This window comes from Podarcis raffonei, chromosome 10, assembly GCF_027172205.1.
Source record: "Podarcis raffonei isolate rPodRaf1 chromosome 10, rPodRaf1.pri, whole genome shotgun sequence".
Taxonomy (NCBI): Eukaryota; Metazoa; Chordata; class Lepidosauria; order Squamata; family Lacertidae; genus Podarcis; species Podarcis raffonei.
Genome location: NC_070611.1, coordinates 16,071,752 through 16,090,290, shown reverse-complemented (window position 1 = coordinate 16,090,290; position 18,539 = coordinate 16,071,752). Strand labels below are relative to the sequence as shown.

The following is an 18,539-nucleotide window of genomic DNA, read 5'->3' as shown; positions in this document are numbered from 1 at the left end:
TTTGCTGTACTTATTAAGAGAAATCTTGTGGCCAGGTCCTCTGGAAAAGCTACGCTGTCCCCTCTGGAGAGCCAGTGTGGTGTAGTGGTTAAGAGCGGTGGACTCGTAATCTGGTGAACCAGGTTGGTGTCTCCGCTCCTCCACATGCAGCTGCTGGGTGACCTTGGGCCAGTCACACTTCTTTGAAGTCTCTCAGCCCCACTCACCTCACAGAGTGTTTGTTGTGGGGGAAGAAGGGAAAGGAGAATGTTAGCCGCTTTGAGACTCCTTTGGGTAGTGATAAAGCAGGATATCAATTCCAGAATCATCATCATCCTCCTCCTCCTCCTCCTCCTCCTCCTCCTCCTCCTCCTCTTCTCCTCCTCCTCTATGACTCGTAGGACGGCCATCATTAGAAATGTATTGACAGTTTGAGAAGCAGTTCAGAGAGCATTGGTTTTGTGAAGGCTGTATTATCCCATTGGAATTATTTAGCTAGTTAGGAAGAAGCACCCAAATCTAATCTCACCCTAAGCCCCAATTCATTAGAACAGGGGTTCCCAAACTGTGGTTCAAGGACCACTGGTGGTCTTCAAGTTCCCTTCATGTGGTCTGAGGTGAATCCTATGGTTGTTGCCTTGGAACCAATTCCCATTGTGTTTAAGATAAAAGCCACCGTCCCTCTATTCATCACTACATTCCATTTAGAAATTCAGATTAAGATAAAAAAATCCCCAGTGTAACTAATCACTTCTTTTTTAAAACCCCTTTTTAGTTTGCAACTAAACACGGTTCTTGGGTTCGATGCCCATTTGCTCGCGGAAATCCCCAAGGTAAGGTGATTGCCTTCCTAAACATCTTTCTACATTTGTAATGGCTCAATGACAGTCATAGCGGAACAAGCTGCTTAGTCTATATCTGTGGGTTTTTCCTGTTTTGTTTTTCTAAGACCACATCTGAAGGACTGTGAATAATGAGGAACTGTATCCTTTGAATTACGGTGTTTTCCTTGGTGTCCCTAAGGCGGTTGGATGGCGTCTTGTACGCCTCCTTCCGGCAACTCCTAGCAGCCAAGCTGGTGCCAAATTTATTGCTCTGCTTTCCTTTGCACCACATCAGCAAGGCCAAGAGAGGGTGGGTTTTGTTCTCTGGGCAGCCCAGGACCTCCATACACCAGCGGTGGATTTTGGGCTCTCCAATTTCAGCGGCACCCTGTGTGACGTTAAAATTCAGTGCCCCCACCTCTTGCACTCCATTCCACAGCATTGCTGTGGCACCTCCAGCACCATGGCACCCAGTGCTACCACACTGGTCATGTCATCCTAAAACCGCCTTTGCATACACACTTCCCAGGTCACTCCGGTGGTGCTATTGCAGCGAAAACAACGCAGGAGGCAGCAGTTATGAGTTACTGGTCTCTGCAGCCACAGCAGGTGCTGTGATTCTCCACAGTTTGCCTTCACCACCGGAGGCACACTCCATTGTCTCTTGAGACAGGCGAATGCCAACAAAACAGGTTGAAGCCTCATTCCAAGAAAACAATTTCCAAGGGCAGTTTATTAAAATCAACATACTAATTTGTATAATATCTAAGCACTGGTGCAGTGTTCGATGCTCCTGGGTACAAGACGCACGAACCTCATAATGCGATAGTTGTGATTCGAGGACCCGTCCCCCGCTTGGGAATAATAAAGACACGTGGACACAGTATATTAGGTTAATGGGCTTGAAAAGGCCACAACTTTATTGACTGCAGCATGTGAGAAGGTATTGGCTTAGGCATTGGACAACACCAAATTTGACTTCACCCACTCGGAGAGGGGTGAGTCTGACGAGGGGTTAACCACCAGTAGGGGGAGCCTGTTGATGCAAATACAACTATAAGCTCTCCCCTGATGTCACTGGGGGTCGTGCCATGGCCTCCCGCCACATAGGGCATCGGACAGGATCCACAACCACCGGATTCCTTTAACGGAATACCCATAAGTGAAGGGGTAGGCGATGGCCACACCTTGCCCTTCCATACACCAACAACACATTCCAATGCCTAACTACCACCTGAGCCCAAGAGGCTCACCGCCAATACCCTCACAGCTGCAACCAATCCCTAAGACTTCTGATGATGTTGGCCAGCCATATGTCGTTGCCGTGATCTGAAAGATGAACACCGTCATCCCGGACTCGTGGAGATTAGAAGCACAATGGCAGGGAGAGCTGGTGCGGCCATATTTGAGCGGCTAACCACGCCCCCGTGGTGTCACCCGATTGGGTGCCAACTGGGAGGCGTGGCACGCCAGTGATGTTGTCAGGGCAAGGGGCAGAACACCCCCTGCGTGATGCGGGAATCGACTCCCACTCACAACCCCTCCCCTCCGGAAGGAGGAGAGGCTTTGTGAGATTAAAGGGCGGACATTTTGCGGTCGCCTCTGAGCTTCAGTGATGAAGCTGGCTGAAAAATGAAGCAAGCATTAAACGGCAAAAACAAAAGTGTCACTAGTTAGGATCACTTCTTGGTAATTGCTTTCCTACTTCTGTTTCAGCTTGGGAAATGAATCTTGCTGTGATGGACAATAGGATAGAAGTTTCCTTCATGTCACAAGCTGCCGAGGCAAAATTTTCCGTTCATGTATGCAACAAGACAGAGGCGTCTTTATGCAACTCTACTGGAATCCACCAGCCCATCTCAGTGGTTTGTGCCATTTTTATTTCTCCTTTCTTACAAGTGAATCCGGAACGCTTGATCTACGTCTGTCAGATCCTTTTCAGGCAAACATTTTGAGAAGTGTGGCATGCAGGAGAATACCCATTTCAGTCAGTGGGAAACATATTGACTGACCCTAAAGACCCAAGTTAAAAAAAGAGCAACTAAGTACTACTGTGAGATGGGATATCATTTTTAAATAAAAAAACCCCATCAACCCTCAAGTACCATTATGGAATTGATACGTTCTGTACAGCTACGTTATGTTGTGAAATCATGTAGATTTTGAGTCACAGAGTTCCCCTTCTTTTGTTTTCAAATGGTTTTTTTCCACCACATCCTCTCAGTGATTTTACAATGAACAATGATTTACACAGAGCACTTAGCGGAAATATCCTTCCAAATAAAGTACTCCCAAAATTTTTCCTAAATGCTTGACTGACTAGAGATTGCTACATTTTGGTATTCAGCGTCCTTTTAAAGGAAAGCACATGACAGATATTGGCCGCTGAGACCTGACTTCAAACTGATTTTGATAGAACTCTGATTCACTGCTAATGTTCACACTTCAGATCAGACAGGTTCTGCTAGGTACACATTTTTAACAACAACAACAAAAAGAAGCCTCTTCTTAATTTGGAAAAGAGGATCAAGATGATGACAAGATTGGCTTTGTGACTCCAAAGCTTCCATCATAGGAACCAGCTTGAAGTTTCCATTGTTCTGTTATCACCAGGCACTGAGTCATCACCTCTAACTAGGCAAATGCAGAGCAGGGCAACCAAGATCATCAAGGGTTTGGAAACCAAGCCTTATGAGGAACGGTTGAAGGAGCTGGGTATGTTTAGCCTAGAAAAGAGGAGACTGAAAGGAAATATGATAGCCACCTTCAAATTTCTCAAGGGCTGTAACACAGAAGAAGGAACAAGCTTGTTTTCTCCTGTTCTGGAGGGTAGGACTTGAGCCAATGGCTTCAAGTGACAAGTAAGGAGATTCCTACTAAACGTCAGGAAAAACTTTCGGACAGTCAGAGCTGTTTGACAGTGGAATGGTCTCCCTCAGGAGGTTGTGTGGTGTAGTGGTTAAGAGCGGTAGACTCATAATCTGGGGAACCGGGTTCGCGTCTCCGCTCCTCCACATGCAGCTGCTGGGTGACCTTGGGCTAGTCACACTTCTTTGAAGTCTCTCAGCCTCACTTACCTCACAGAGTGTTTGTTGTTGGGGAGGAAGGGAAAGGAGAATGTTAGCCGCTTTGAGACTCCTTCGGGTAGTGATAAAGCGGGATATCAAATGCAGACTCTTCTCTTCTTCTTGTGGACTCTCCTTTCTTGGAGGTTTTTCAGCAGAGGTTGGATGACCATCTGTCCTGGATGCTTTAGCTGAGATTCCTGTGTTTCAGGGGGATGGACTAGATGACCCCCGGGATCCCTTCCAACTCTACTATTCTATGATTCTACCCATTTTTGTCCATGGACAGAACACATGGCTCACAACACTGCCAAGGAAGCTGTGTGTCCTCCATGTGTTGTTGTTTAGTCGTTTAGTCGTGTCCGACTCTTCGTGCCCCCCTGGACCAGAGCACGCCAGGCACTCCTGTCTTCCACTGCCTCCCGCAGTTTGGTCAAACTCATGCTGGTAGCTTCGAGAACACTATCCAACCATCTTGTCCTCTGTCATCCCCTTCTCCTTGTGCCCTCCATCCTTCCCAGCATCAGGGTCTTTTCCAGGGAGTCTTCTCTTCTCATGAGGTGGCCAAAGTATTGGAGCCTCAGATTCAGGATCTGTCCTTCCAGTGAGCACTCAGGGCTGATTTCCTTCAGAATGGAGAGGTTTGATCTTCTTGCAGTCCATGGGACTCTCAAGAGTCTCCTCCAGCACCATAATTCAAAAGCATCAATTCTTTGGCGATCAGCCTTCTTTACGGTCCAGCTCTCACTTCCATACATCACTACTGGGAAAACCATAGCTTTAACTATACTGGACTCCAAATCCCATCATCCTTGACCATGCTGGCTGCAGCTAATGGGATTTGGAGTCCAGTAACATCTGGAGGGGCACAGGTTCCCCACACTTGGAACTGGCACAAGATCAGCATGCTCCATAGACACAGTAAAAAGGGTGAATGTCTTCATCAATGCAAACTACTGTGTTTTGTGGCACAGTCAAATAAGTATCATGGCCAAAAAGGAAAATGAGCCCATCTCTATTGCCTTTGGGCTAATGTGTGTTTTTTAAAAAAAATAATATTTTGCTTTTGCCTCTTTCACAGGCTGGCTTGAGTTCAACGTATGTCAACATCTCAGGCAAAACATGTGGATCAGACATCTGCATTCAGGTTTGTCTTTTGTTTCGAAGGTCTTTTCTGTGCTGGCATGCAAATGATAACTAGAGGGGGAAGTAGCACATCTTCCCTAATCAGTTCTTTATCATCTTATTGCAGAAGCAATGGCAAGGCATCTGGGGGGTGGGGGAAAGCATTTACCTCCTTGGGAAAATGTTAAGACTATAGCTGAGGGAGAAACGGGGGAAGCTCTGGGATCACAAAGACAACATCCCTCAGACAATGGAATAGATGGGTCAGAACAGTTGTTGTGGTGATTTTTTTTTGTAGGGGAACAGTTAAGGACAAAGGCACCAGCAGCCTCCCTAAGCCTGATTGGGGTAACTGTGCCCCTGAAGGACCAGGTGCGCAGCTTGGACTCACAGCTATCTATGGAGGCACAGGTCAATTCTGTGTCCAGGGCAGCTGTTTACCAGCTCCATCTGATACGCAGGCTGAGACCCTACCTGCCCGCGGACTGTCTCGCCAGAGTGGTGCATGCTCTGGTTATCTCTTGCTTGGACTACTGCAATGCGCTCTATGTGGGGCTACCTTTGAAGGTGACCCGGAAACTACAACTAATTCAGAATGCGGCAGCTAGACTGGTGACTGGGAGCAGCCGCTGAGACCACATAACACCGGTCATGAAAGACCTACACTGGCTCCCAGTACGTTTCCGAGCACAATTCAAAGTGTTGGTGCTGACCTTTAAAGCCCTAAACGGCCTCGGCCCAGTATACCTGAAGGAGCGTCTCCACCTCCATCATTCTGCCCGGACACTGAGGTCCAGCGCTGAAGGCCTTCTGGCGGTTCCCTCGCTACAAGAAGCCAAGTTACAGGGAACCAGGCAGACGGCCTTCTCGGTAGTGGCACCCGTCCTGTGGAATGCCCTCCCATCAGATGTCAAAGAGAAAAATAACTACCAAACTTTTAGAAGACATCTGAAGGCAGCCCTGTTTAGGGAAGCTTTTAATGTTTAATAGGTTATTGTATTTTAGTGTTTTGTTGGAAGCCGCCCAGAGTGGCTGGGGAAACCCAGCCAGATGGGCGGGGTATAAATTATTATTATTAGCCAGGCAGAAGATTCCTGGGCTTTGGGAAGGAGGTGCCTGACCTCAATACTTTATTTTATTGTGAGCATTTAGGGGACTAGCCTAGTCCACTGACCGCATGCCATTGGATCAGAAATAGTTTGCTGGGTGGGTGAAGATGCTATGCTAGCTTTCTGGCAGATGGGTCACTGTTGTTTACTGGGAGCAGAAAATAGAGGCATCACAGAGACTGACAGTGTGCAGATCTCAATTTGGTGTTCCTGCTGGGGCATTTGCACCATGCCAGCCTCCCCACTGCTTTGCCCCTCTCCCTCCTGATAAGCAATAGTGACCTACCTGTCCAGAAGCTACGGTAGTGACTTTGCCCCACCTTTGAGCTGCTTCTGGTATGGGCAGTAGCTAAACGTTATATTGTCAACACCTATTTAGCAGATCTAACACTACAAGAAAATGGAAGAGTTGCATTCAACTGACCAACAAAACAAAACAAAAACCTGTGCTAAGGTAATAACCTTCCTCCCTTTTTTTCTTTTATAAGGGACGGAGGACAGATGTAGACTATTCTATTCCTTCACACATCTGTGATTTGCCCTGTAGTAAGTATTGATAATAGTATTGTATTGGTTTTGATATCCCACTTTATCACTACCCGGAGTCTCAAAGCGGCTAACATTCTCCTTTCCCTTCCTCCCCCACAACAAACACTCTGTGAGGTGAGTGGGGCTGAGAGACTTCAAAGAAGTGCGGAGACGCGAACCCGGTTCACCAGATTACGAGTCTACCGCTCTTAACCACTACACCACACTGGCTCTCTATTGGCCACTATAGCCCAAAGCCAAGTAAAATAATGTGTGGTCTGCAGCCACAGTTCTCCCATGTGGTTGGCCCTGGGCTTGTCTTGGTGGTGGAACCTACTGTGATCCTAGAGCCTGTGAGAGGCAGGATCAAATGCAGTCCTTGCTGACTGACAATGTTCTCTTCAGCTATTGATTTGGCATCACTGAGAACAAGGCATGCACCCTATAGCAAATGTTCTAGCGGAGACAACCCTCATATGAAAGCACTACATATTCTTGAAACGTATGTATCGACTACAACGCATGGACATTTTTTTCTTTCCAGTTTCTGCTACTCGGAGTCAGGAACGTGACGAAAATTCCTTAAGCATCCTGTCTCTAATAGCATTGCTTGTGTTGACTGTGACCATGATGGGCCTCCTGGGACATAAACTTTTATCAGGTACGATTCCATGTAAACAAAGCATGTAACCTAAGTATGTCATGAATTCACACAGCAGGGTCTCTATATTGTGACAGAGGGATCTGTTCTGTTTCTTCTAAGTCTTAAAAAATCATTTATTTATTTATTTATTTTAAAAAGGTTTGATGTAGCAATGGAATCTAGCTTCCAGGATGGGGTGTTCTGGTTATGCAAGCCCTGGGGATATGGCAGCACGCTGGCTCAGAGTGGCTTGGGGGATAGTTAGAAGTATCAGCTCTTGGCTGGACCAGTACCTTGAGATTCTGGCTTTTCAGTTTGTATGGTAACAGCATAGAATAATTTGCATAGGGGAAGATGCACAAGCTTTATGAAAACCAGTAGCAAGTTTCCTCCTGGATGTGAGAAAGATTGCATAAAGGGCTTGTGCATCCATTAGCTGGAGCTTCTAATAACATCCAAAGCTGTTCCCTGTTCAGAGTCTTCCTCACCCTGATTGTTCATTACAATGGTTGACATGTCCTGGTTTCGGCGTCAGGGGGGAATTTTGCCAAATGTCAGGAAAACCCCGGATGTATGGCAACACAATGGAAACAGCAGCAGAAATATGGCAACCCTAATCTTAGTTACAGGGAACCAGGCAGAGGGCCTTCTTGGTAGTGGCGCCCGCCCTGTGGAACGCCCTCCCACCAGATGTCAAAGAGAACAACAACTACCAGACTTTTAGAAGACATCTGAAGGCAGCCCTGTTTAGGGAATGTTTGATGTATTACGGTATTTTAATATTTTGTTGGAAGCTGCCCAGAGTGGTTGGGGAAGCCCAGTCAGATGGGCGGGGTATAAATATTTATTTATTTATGTATGTATGTATGTATGTATGTATGTATGTATTTATTTATTACCACTACTACTACTACTACTACTACTACTACTAATCTGTGCTAGGACGCAGGTGCTTGTCTGATGTTGCGTGGAGCCTGAGTGTTGCAATTTTAGACATTTGTGAAGAAGAACAAATTGGCTCAGGCATTGCTCCATGTATGAAAGCAGCTCTGGGTTCATTGAAATAGTTAAGCAAGCTGAGTATTCAGTGTATGCAGTTAATTTTCCCTCCCTTGGAGTTAATAGGAAACTTTGAAAGATAGGAAGATTCACAACTTATTCATACGTTCCCTTCTGAACTTTCTTTTTCAAGCAAGAAATGTACATAGAGTTGATCGAACTCACTCACAGTTTCAATGTCCTACCAAGCCTCCCTTCTCCTGCAGCTTGCATTAATCTTATTAAGACCAACTTGAACACCTAAGTTCATCTGTTTTCCACAGACTGTAAAATCTTGGCTTGGTGATGCAACCTCCAGAACACAAAATGTTAATCAGCCAAAGGCCTGTTTGAAAAAGAATGTTTTCACCTGGCGCTGATGTATAATGAAGGTGTCAGGAGATCCTCCTTGCAGATGACACTGCAGAAAAGGCCTATTCTCATGTTGCCATCCTCCGGACCTCTTGTGAAGGAGGCACACTATGAAGGGCCTCAGATTATGATCACAGGGTTTGGACTCTGTCATATGGAGAGAAGCGGCCTTTGAATTACTGCAGTCCTGAGCTGTTTAAGGCTTGGTAGATCAAAACCAGCACTTTGAATTGGACCCAGAAACTAATTGGCAGCCATGGCAGTTGGGCCAGGATCTGTGCAATACGCTCAAACTGTATCGCACCAGCGGAAGTTTCCAAACTGTTTTCAGAGGCGGCCCCATGCACACAGAATACATTACAATAATCTAACCTAGAGCTTAGCAGAGCATAGACGACAGATGTGAGACTATCCCTATCCAGGTGGGAGCAAGGGTGGGGCACCAGCCAAAGCTGATGGAAGGCACTCTGTGCCATCGAGGCCACCTGAGCCTCAAGTGACAGCAATTGGTCTTGAAATACCCCCAAGCTATGTACCTGCTCCTTCAGAGAGAGTGTAACTCCATCAAGAGCTCCCATCCATCTGGTCTAGGGAACCACCCACTAACTGTATTTTTTTTTTAATCTTTATTGCTTTTAATAACAAAAAAAGAAATACACAACAAAAAACGAAACATACCAAAAACACAATACAAAAAAGATAAACAAAAAGAAAAAACATTTCAAAACACAACCTTACTTTCTTTCACTTGTTTCCTCAACTTCCTCACACCTCCCTCCTTGTATTCCACTTCTATTAGTTAATTTCAGCAAATCCTTTCCATCTTTCTCTTGAATCTCAATTATACATAACATAATTTTCATAACCTTATTTTAACCTTAAAGCTAAAACTTATAAGTACTTAACTTCTGATAACATTTCTGCTAAATCCATGGTGTCAATCCTCCGTTTTTCTATCCCTCAAAAGAAATTTTTGTTAGTTTCATATAAACCTTAAACTTAATATATACTTTAGTAAAAACTTTAAATTTCCTTTTTTTTTAAAATAAATTTTTTATTAATTTTCCAATACATATTAAATAACAATACAAAACAATACAAAAACAAACAAACATATAAACATGTATAATTTCTTAACCTTCTTTTCCTTAAACCTTCTTTCAACGACTTCCCCATACCTCCTTTTTCTGCATCCTTGTTTTAAATTTTTCCAGCAACCCCTAATTTTATTTACTTATGGCAGTTCCTTTAAATCCTTTTTCCCATGTCCAATTGTTTATCGCTGCAATTCTATTTTGCATTACTCAGAACATTTTAGCACTCATTAATTTTACAACAGTTCTTAAGGTAAACTTTAAATTTCTTCCAGTCTTCTTCCACCGTCTCTTTCCCTTGGTCTCGGATTCTGCCGGTCATCTCAGCCAGTCCCATATAGTCAATCACCTTCGTCTGCCATTCTTCCAGTGTGGGTAGTTCTTGTGTCTTCCAGTACTTTGCTAAAAGTACTCTTGCTGCTGTTGTCGCATACATAAAAAACATCCTATCTTTCTTTGACACCAATTGGCCTACCATGCCCAAGAGAAAGGCCTCTGGTTTCTTCGCAAAAGTGCATTTAAGCACCTTTTTCATTTCATTATAGATCCTTTCCCAGAAAGCCTTAATCTTTGGGCATGTCCACCAAAGGTGATAAAAAGTACCTTCAGTTTCATTACATTTCCAGCATTTGTTATTGGGCAAATGGTAAATTTTTGCAAGCTTGACTGGGGTCATGTACCACCTATAAATCATTTTCATAATATTCTCTCTTAAGGCATTACATGCCGTAAACTTTATACCGGTGGTCCATAACTGTTCCCAGTCTGCAAACATAATGTCATGTCCAATATCCTGTGCCCATTTAATCATAGCTGATTTAACCAACTCATCCTGTGTATTCCATTTCAACAGCAAGTTATACATTCTTGACAGATTCTTAGTACTGGGTTCCAAAAGCTCTGTTTCTAATTTCGACCTTTCCACCTGAAAGCCAATTTTCCTGTCCTGTTTAAAAACTTCATTTATCTGGTAATAATGGAGCCAATCTCTTACTTTGGACTTCAATTTCTCATAACTTTGCAATTTAACTTTTCCCTCCTCATACTCTATAATTTCCCAATATTTCGGCCATTTAGATTCCATGTTTAATTTTTTCACTTCCTTAGCTTCCATCGGTGACAACCACCTGGGTGTTTTGTTTTCCAACAAGTCTTTATATCTAATCCATACATTATATAGGGCTTTTCTAACAATATGGTTTTTGAAACCTTGGTGGATCTTGACCTTGTCATACCATATATATGCATGCCAGCCAAATCTATTATTAAACCCTTCCAAGTCCAAAATATCTGTATTTTCACGAAGCAGCCAGTTTTTCAGCCAGCAAAAAGCCGCTGATTCATAGTACAATTTTAAGTCCGGCAGGGCAAACCCCCCTCTTTCTTTTGCGTCAGTTAGTATCTTAAAAAACACATAACATAGTATCAAACAAAAAAAACAACAACAACCCCACCAAGTTTAAAAGGCCATAGATTGTTTAATTGGCGAAAAACCTATCTAAAACTTTAAATTTCCAATCTTCTTCCCTCAGCTCCCCCCCCCCCCGGTTTCGAAAGCTGCCAGTCCTTTCCGTCAATTCCCTGTAGTCCTTCAATCTGGAAATCTAATGTCCGAGGCTCTAAAGTCCCCTCCAGGCCCCTTCTGCAGGTTTTCTTCATGTTCCTTAATGCCAAGTAACAGGTCCCAAGAAAATTTCATCCTGATGTTACAGTCGTATCTTCTGAGCAATCCAGCCAAATTTCCATGGCTAAAACTAAAGTCGTATTTCAAAATATCTCCAAGTCCAAGAGCCCCCAAACCTTCCACTCTCTCCAAGTGCCAATAGTCTGTAGGTCCCTGTGTAATAAAATCTTGCCAACTTTCCATCTTCACTCCAGGCCAAGATCCCTGTTTTCAAAATCTGACTTTCACCAAATTCAGTCTTAAGCATCCTCAATTTATAGTCCTCAGTTTGCTTCTGTGGGACTAAGGTTCTCACTTGTGTTGTTTGGGATTCTATAGCAACAGCTGCTGCCAAAGTAGGTTCCTGTGACAAACTAGCATTGGTGCTCATTTCTTGTCTGTGATTAGGAATTTCCTGTTCCCAATTGTCAATTTTTTAAAAAAAATCCTGTCATTTACCTTCTTATGGAGTTCTTCCAGCAAATAATTTATCTTAAACAGTGAGTTCACAATTTCTTCAGTAAGCAACATTTTAAGTATTTCAAGGTCAGTCTCTAGTTTCTCAGAGTCTTATCTTTCCAGCTGGCACTCACTCCTGCAATAGTATCAGAAATCTCCCACTAGAGGGACACAGTTTCCATTTGTATCAATTTAAGTTACTTTCCTCCATCTTAAAAAACAGAAGAGGACGGAAGAAACTTTGTATTTTAACTGGCTGTCAAGTCCATTCTCTCAAAAGTCTTTAAATATAATTCTCCGAACGTCAAAGGCAGCCCGTTCCCAGGCTCAGGGCTGAGGTTTTTTTGATTTCATAAAGCTTATTGAATTCAAAGTTCCCCCCTACTTCTTCAAAAGGGGGGTTTGCATTATAAACAATGAATATTTAAGTCTTTGTCAAAAACTTTCAAGATTTTAGCTTGTAGGGTCCTTGCTTCAATCTATGTACAAAAGCGGAAGGCGGACTTCCTATTTGAGCCTCCCCGCGTAGTTGCCAAATTGATTCTTTCCCTTTTTATATCTTCCAATTAAAATTAAATTCTTTCTGACCCTTTTTCTTTTAAAATCTTCCGATTTGTTCTACTCACGGGTAGTTGCTTTTAGGATCAAATTGTCCATAGGAAAAAGTCAGCGCTCTCCGGCAACGGCTGTGCGGCTTCACTCCGTGAAATAAGCAATCTGTTCGCAGCACCGCGCCGCTCACCCTGTCTCGCTCTGGAGCCCCGAAAAATCGGGTCTCCCCATGAGTAGGGGAGGCGCAAATGGTGCCCGCCGAACCCCAAGGTCACAGGCTTCACCCGCCTGTGATTTTTGGAGGATCCCCGCTTTTGCCGCAGTGCGGGACCTGATCTCACGGAGCTAGTTCCTCAGGAGGTCTGAGGAGCTCCGCCATTTGCCGATGGCGCCAACCCGGAAGTCCAAACCACCCACTAACTGTAGCTTCTTGCACAAAGCTAAGAGTTTCATCTATTGCTCTGCCCACATTTGTCTGCAGCTCTGGTCCTCATTAGGGACACGGGTGGCGCTGTGGGTTAAACCTCAGAGCCTAGGACTTGCTGATCAGAAGGTCGGTGGTTTGAATCCCCGTGACAGGGTGAGCTCCCATCGCTCAGTCCCTGCTCCTGCTAACCTAGCAGTTTGAAAGCACGTCAAAGTGCAAGTAGATAAATAGGTACTGCTCCGTGCACTGCTCTGGTTCGCCAGAAGCGGCTTAGTCATGCTGGCCACATGACCTGGAAGCTATACGTCGGCTCCCTCGGCCAATAAAGCGAGCGCTGCAACCCCAGAGTCGGTCACGACTGGACCTGACGGTCAGGGGTCCCTTTACCTTTACCTGGTCCTCATTGGCAAGCAGCCACATGGCTATCTATAGGGGAATGGGGTCCTAAAGGAACTATCTCACCCCTTCTATAACCATTTTTACCAGTCCAAAATGGTCTGCTTAGGTCAATGGTGTAGAGTGTCTGAACTCTTATATCCAATATAATTCAGGTCCATACTTCTATCTGTTTCCTCATTTCCTTCTCTATCTGTTGCTCACCCAACAGACCCCCAACAACAAGGCATTCCCTGAGAGATGGGGGTATTCTAGAAGACTTGAGCTCACCATGGCTTATGCCCAGCAGGGGTAACCTTACATGTTAGAAGCTACCCAAGTGTTTTTCATTTATACAACCCATGTCAGTTGTAGCTATACAAATGGACTGTATTGCAGTCTGCCCATTTGTTACTGATTTGAGTCAAGTGGCATGGCCTCTTCAAAGGCAATGTTTCCATATGCACTCTGGACAGAAAAGTTGAGCTTTTTTTGGCAAATTCACCAAACAGAACATGGGTTGACATACATCCAGACGCTGCTTCTGACTGCACTATTCCAGATACATCAGGGAAATTCAGGATGTATGGCAACCCTACACTCAGACAATTGCCAAGCTACATTTCCATATGAGGTCTAATAGAATACCCGGGGCAGATTTGCATGATTCAAGGAACTGCAGAACTGATTCCGGTATCTATTTTTGTTTCTCTCATCCATTTCTGGTAAGATGTGCAAGCTGTAACCTCTACTTGTAAGGAAGAGATGCAAATCAAATACCCTCCTTGCACAAACAAAAACCACAAAAAGACGCATGAGTCACTTGCACATCTTCTTTTCAACACATAATATAATGTGCAAAGCAACCTTTAAGATGCCATCTTCAGAAAACATGTTCCTTAAAATGCCAGTGCGTTCCAGGCCTCCTGCTGGATTTCTGCCTTGGATTGTCATTTAGGAAACAAAAATACATATCCAGTCACACTTAGGAATGGTGGGCCGATTCAAATATGTGAGCCTTGCTTCTAGTAAGTTATTGCTTCATTGTTTGAATAAGTGATGAAGCTTCATTGTTTGAATAAGTGATGAATAGTGATATATAAACTTTGTCCTTATTGTTTGATCTACAAGGACTGTTTTGTAACTGCAACCCATCATTTGATGTTGCTGTTGTTGACCTAAGTCTGGCGGATCTCAGGGCGTGGCTCCGTCAAGTGGCCCCTGAAGACATGTTTCTACGAAACTTCCTTTGCTTCTTCTTGGCAAACTGTTTCTTAACTGGGTCAGATAGGAGGCTAGATAAAATGTGATGTTGTGTTTAGCATGTTGGACTAGAACTGGGGAGACCCAGGTCCATATCACCACTCAGTCGTGAAGCTTACTAGGTGACCTTTGGCCAGTCACCATTCTTCAGCCTCACCTACTGCACCGAACTGCTTTGAGGATAAAATTGGCAGAGGGGAAACTATGGGCATTGCCCTGTAAGGAAGACCAGGGTATCAATATTGTTACAAAGGTTGCGCACCGCCTCCAGTCTCTGCTGAGCGAAAACAAGATTCTGGGGGTTCCGGGCACTCAACCAGGGTTGTGTTTCCACTGGGAAAATCGAGATGCAGTGGAGGTTAGTACCTTTAAGAAATATGGCTCATTTAACATGCATATACACCTAAAGCAGCGGTTCTCAACCTGTGGATCCCCAGATGTTGTTGGACTACAACTCCCATCATCCCTGAGCTCTGGCCTTGCTAGCTAGGGGTGATGGGAGTTGTAGTTCAACAACATCTGGGGACCCACAGGTTGAGAAAGGCTGACCTAAAGTCTTCTGTGGAGGGGTTGCAGAATATTATACTCCTAGAGTGGCTCTCATAGCTTTGGCAAGCTTGGGTCTAAAACAGTCATCAGTCATGGCTCCCAGTCTCTCAGTGTAGCCTCCTCCAGCCAACGCCACATTGAGTTCTGCCCACTTCCTCCTTTTCATTCCCAGAACACCTCTGGATTTTAAGAAGGATGCATTTTTCTGTCACATCCTGCCCCCCGTCACCTTGGCAACCTCCCAAATCTCCTGGTCCCATCCACTCCTTGGAGCAGGGGCAAAGGATAGCATTGTTCAATGCCAGCTGCCCTTCATGGCCCAATATCTGGTTTTCCATTGTTTTTCAATAGTTCTGCATGTAGCTAGAATCCAGAAATTTCTTGTCTGGCACAGTACTGCAGTACTCCAAATATTATCTCGATACCGCCATTTATTAATTTATTAATTTCAACCATTCGCTTGACAGGCTCTGGTACCTTAGACCTATGATGAGATAACTGAATAATTTGAGGTGGAAGATTAACTGCTGCCATTTGTTTCCCCTTCCAGTTTTTCACAAGGAGAGTCACAAAGAGAAAAGCACATCACAAACAAAAATGCAGAGGTGAGTGTACATTTTTTTTGGTATGGCTTCTTGTCATTCGGAAGACACTTTGCTTGCAACCCCCCCCCCCAATTGATCTAGAAGTCAATGCAACGCCATGTCTTAGAACTGGAGAAGAAAATCTCACTCTTTCATAACCTCCTAGTCAAGTTTTAAACCCTCATCTGCTCAGAGAAGCAAAAATACAGGCAATACATGAAAATATCTGTCACAGATTTGAAATACTGCCCTGAGTCAGTCTGCCGAATTGGGGCGGGCTTGAGGGAACAATCAGGCTTCCCTCAGGTCCACTCCTGGGGGATTTAAAACAGCCCACACCAGCCCCAGACTCCCAGCCCTTCTTCGTTGGATCAACCCACCCATCTACTTGGGTAATTTTGCATTTACTCATTGAATTGACCTTGCTATGGCTGTGGTGGTTGCCATATTTGTGGGGCCAAGAAAGGAATTGGCTATGACCTGGAGGTTTTGCCTACCCTGTAGAATCATCACAACTTTGGCAGTTTAGGCATTGGGCAACCTTAGCCTTGGTTGGGGGGGGTGCCATTGTCTAAAACAGGGAAAGGGAACATGTGGCTCTGCAGATGTTGGACTCCAAATCCCATAAGCCCCAACCAGCAAGGCCAAAGTTGAGGGATGATGTGAGTTGGAGTCCAACAAGGAGGGCCATAGGTTCCTCACCCCAGGTCGAAAAAATAAATCATGATTAATACTATCTGCTAATTCTGGCAGATCCAGTTAAGTTCTGGAACATGGACTGATAAAAAAAAGTTGTCAACAAAGGCTAAAACACACTATCTCTTTTTTAAAAAACAGTGAAAATTCTCCCCATCTGACACCTCTTTCTCTTTCCTCCTCCAGTATGAAGAGCACCTGTTCTCTGCATTTATGAAGAAAAGCAATCAATTCAGAGGAACAATTTCAACGGCCTTCTCAATAACTGTGTTACGTCTCTTGGGCCGAGTTGCTCTTACTTTGGTGAATAGTTGCCACATGCCAGTAATTCTCATTGATTTCAAGGACTATTCACGAGGTCAAGTTTTTTGAGGGCAAGCCTTTACTTACAAAGCGGCCTGGAGGAAGAGAGAAGAGTGAAAATATTCTGCAGTCAGTTTCGATCTCCTTCGGAATCGGCGGATGTGCTCATTAGATGTTGCAGTACGTGCTGTGGGAGCTGCTTTGCCATAGATTCACCCCACAGCGTTCTTGCAAACATTCAAAGGTCCACAGCCACCAGGGTATGGACCTGGGCAGCTTGGATCTTTCCTACAGAATCATCGCCCTCCCTCTTGGTAGGTTGGTAGTTCCACGAACTTCTGATGGGCTTTTAAACATTTGTGGCAGCTTTGTGGGATAAGCCAATGGAAAAGTGTTTCCACGGTGCTTCTGTCACGCGTGAGGGACACAAAAAGAAATTCCCCTGTGCACAGATGGTGTACTAAGGCCCCATCTGCACTTTAAAACAGTCACATACCACTTTAAACCTGGTGAACTATAGTTTGTAAAGAATTGTACTCTGGGAAGGGAAGAGGAGTTTTCCTACAATGCCCAGCCCTCTTAACAAACTACAGTTCCCATGATACTGTTCTTGGCTGTTTAAAATGATGTGATATTACCTTAAATGTCTTCCTCTTTGGCGATCATTTGCAGCCAAGTATTTCCATGAACATGGTCTTAACAGTGAGTCTGTAAGTGACCTTGGAGGCCAATTCTGGATCCACACAGTGGAGACATAGGTTTCTGGGTGGGAGTTGATCACGGCGAGGGTTTGCCAAGTGTGCCTTCCTCTTAGCACATTTCTCTCTTTTGTCTGGAGTTCGAGTGTCTTCAAAGTTTCGTTATTTGAAGGTCATCCCATTTATAATATATCACTTTGTCAAATCTAAGTACATCCCAGAAGTTATTGAATGGAAGAGATTTTGTTTGGATATTTGTTATCTATTTTATTGTTTGTGTCCCCCTCCTCCTTATGAGCTGTTACTTTTTATTACTGAGGAATAAAAAGCTCCTGTCTTGCCATGGACAGAAACCGAACCCTTAGACAATTCTCAGGTTTTATCGCATAGTTGGATTTTTCTACCTGGAGACAACATGCATTGTTTCTGTGGTTGAAGTACTCAGCAAAGTTATTACGAAGCAAGCTCAGCTGCATTTTGTGGGACTCGCTTTTGTTGAAATGTATTCAGCATCCGGTTTTAATTCTTAGCCACAGAGTTTGTGAGAGCCTGTTACAGATTAGCAGACTCTTTCTGCGATAGCCTTGGGTTTATTTTCTATCATCTTAGCTAGTGTTGTTAAGTTGTTTTTTTGCCAGCACTTTTAAATGCTCAGAGACACTGTGTGAGCTGGTCAGTAAATCACACAGTTCAAAAACACGACCTTCACAGAGTTGGCCTAGTAAGCAAAGCAGCTTGTTCCCTGTAGGTCTTATTCCAGGAAATCAGTTGCTGAGACTAAAGGTCTCCGTCTCTCCAAGCCCGTCTGTGCCTCCTCCTCTCTGGAGCTTCTTCCAAGCAATCAGACAATCAGAGACTGAGCCTGCAGGCAGTCAGCCTCTGCTCCACCCATTTCATGTCTCTTCTGGTTCTGGGAGACAAGCGGTGAGGGGAGCTTGTCTCAGGAGGAGTGGGAGATACCTGTGACTTCATCTGTCTAACTCATCTCTGCCTCCTGACCTCTCTCCTCTCACTCTTCTTCTTCTTCTTCTTCTTCGACTTCTCTCTGCCACAGTCTCCCCCAGCTCACTAAACCCTGTTGCCTCTTCAGCTTCCAATACCTCCTCTTCCCTGTCTTCCCCCTCTGACCACTCATTGTTGTCCCATCACCACTCCTCCTGTGGATGCAATTGAAAAAGAATGAGAAAGGACAC

The 18,539-nt window shown here is 44.5% G+C and overlaps 1 protein-coding gene across 1 annotated transcript in view; it reads left to right on the top strand.

Annotated features, from left to right (window-relative positions):
- Positions 1-17,498, top strand: part of IL17REL (interleukin 17 receptor E like) — a 53,667-nt gene extending 36,169 nt beyond the window's left edge. The window contains exons 12-18 of the mRNA XM_053406562.1: positions 755-812; positions 2,520-2,668; positions 4,950-5,015; positions 6,591-6,648; positions 7,175-7,291; positions 15,616-15,670; positions 16,532-17,498. Of these exons, the coding sequence (XP_053262537.1) occupies positions 755-812; positions 2,520-2,668; positions 4,950-5,015; positions 6,591-6,648; positions 7,175-7,291; positions 15,616-15,670; positions 16,532-16,562 (534 nt within the window). The 3' untranslated portion in view covers positions 16,563-17,498. The remainder of the gene's footprint in view (positions 1-754; positions 813-2,519; positions 2,669-4,949; positions 5,016-6,590; positions 6,649-7,174; positions 7,292-15,615; positions 15,671-16,531) is intronic.
- The last annotated feature ends 1,041 nt before the right edge of the window (positions 17,499-18,539 follow it).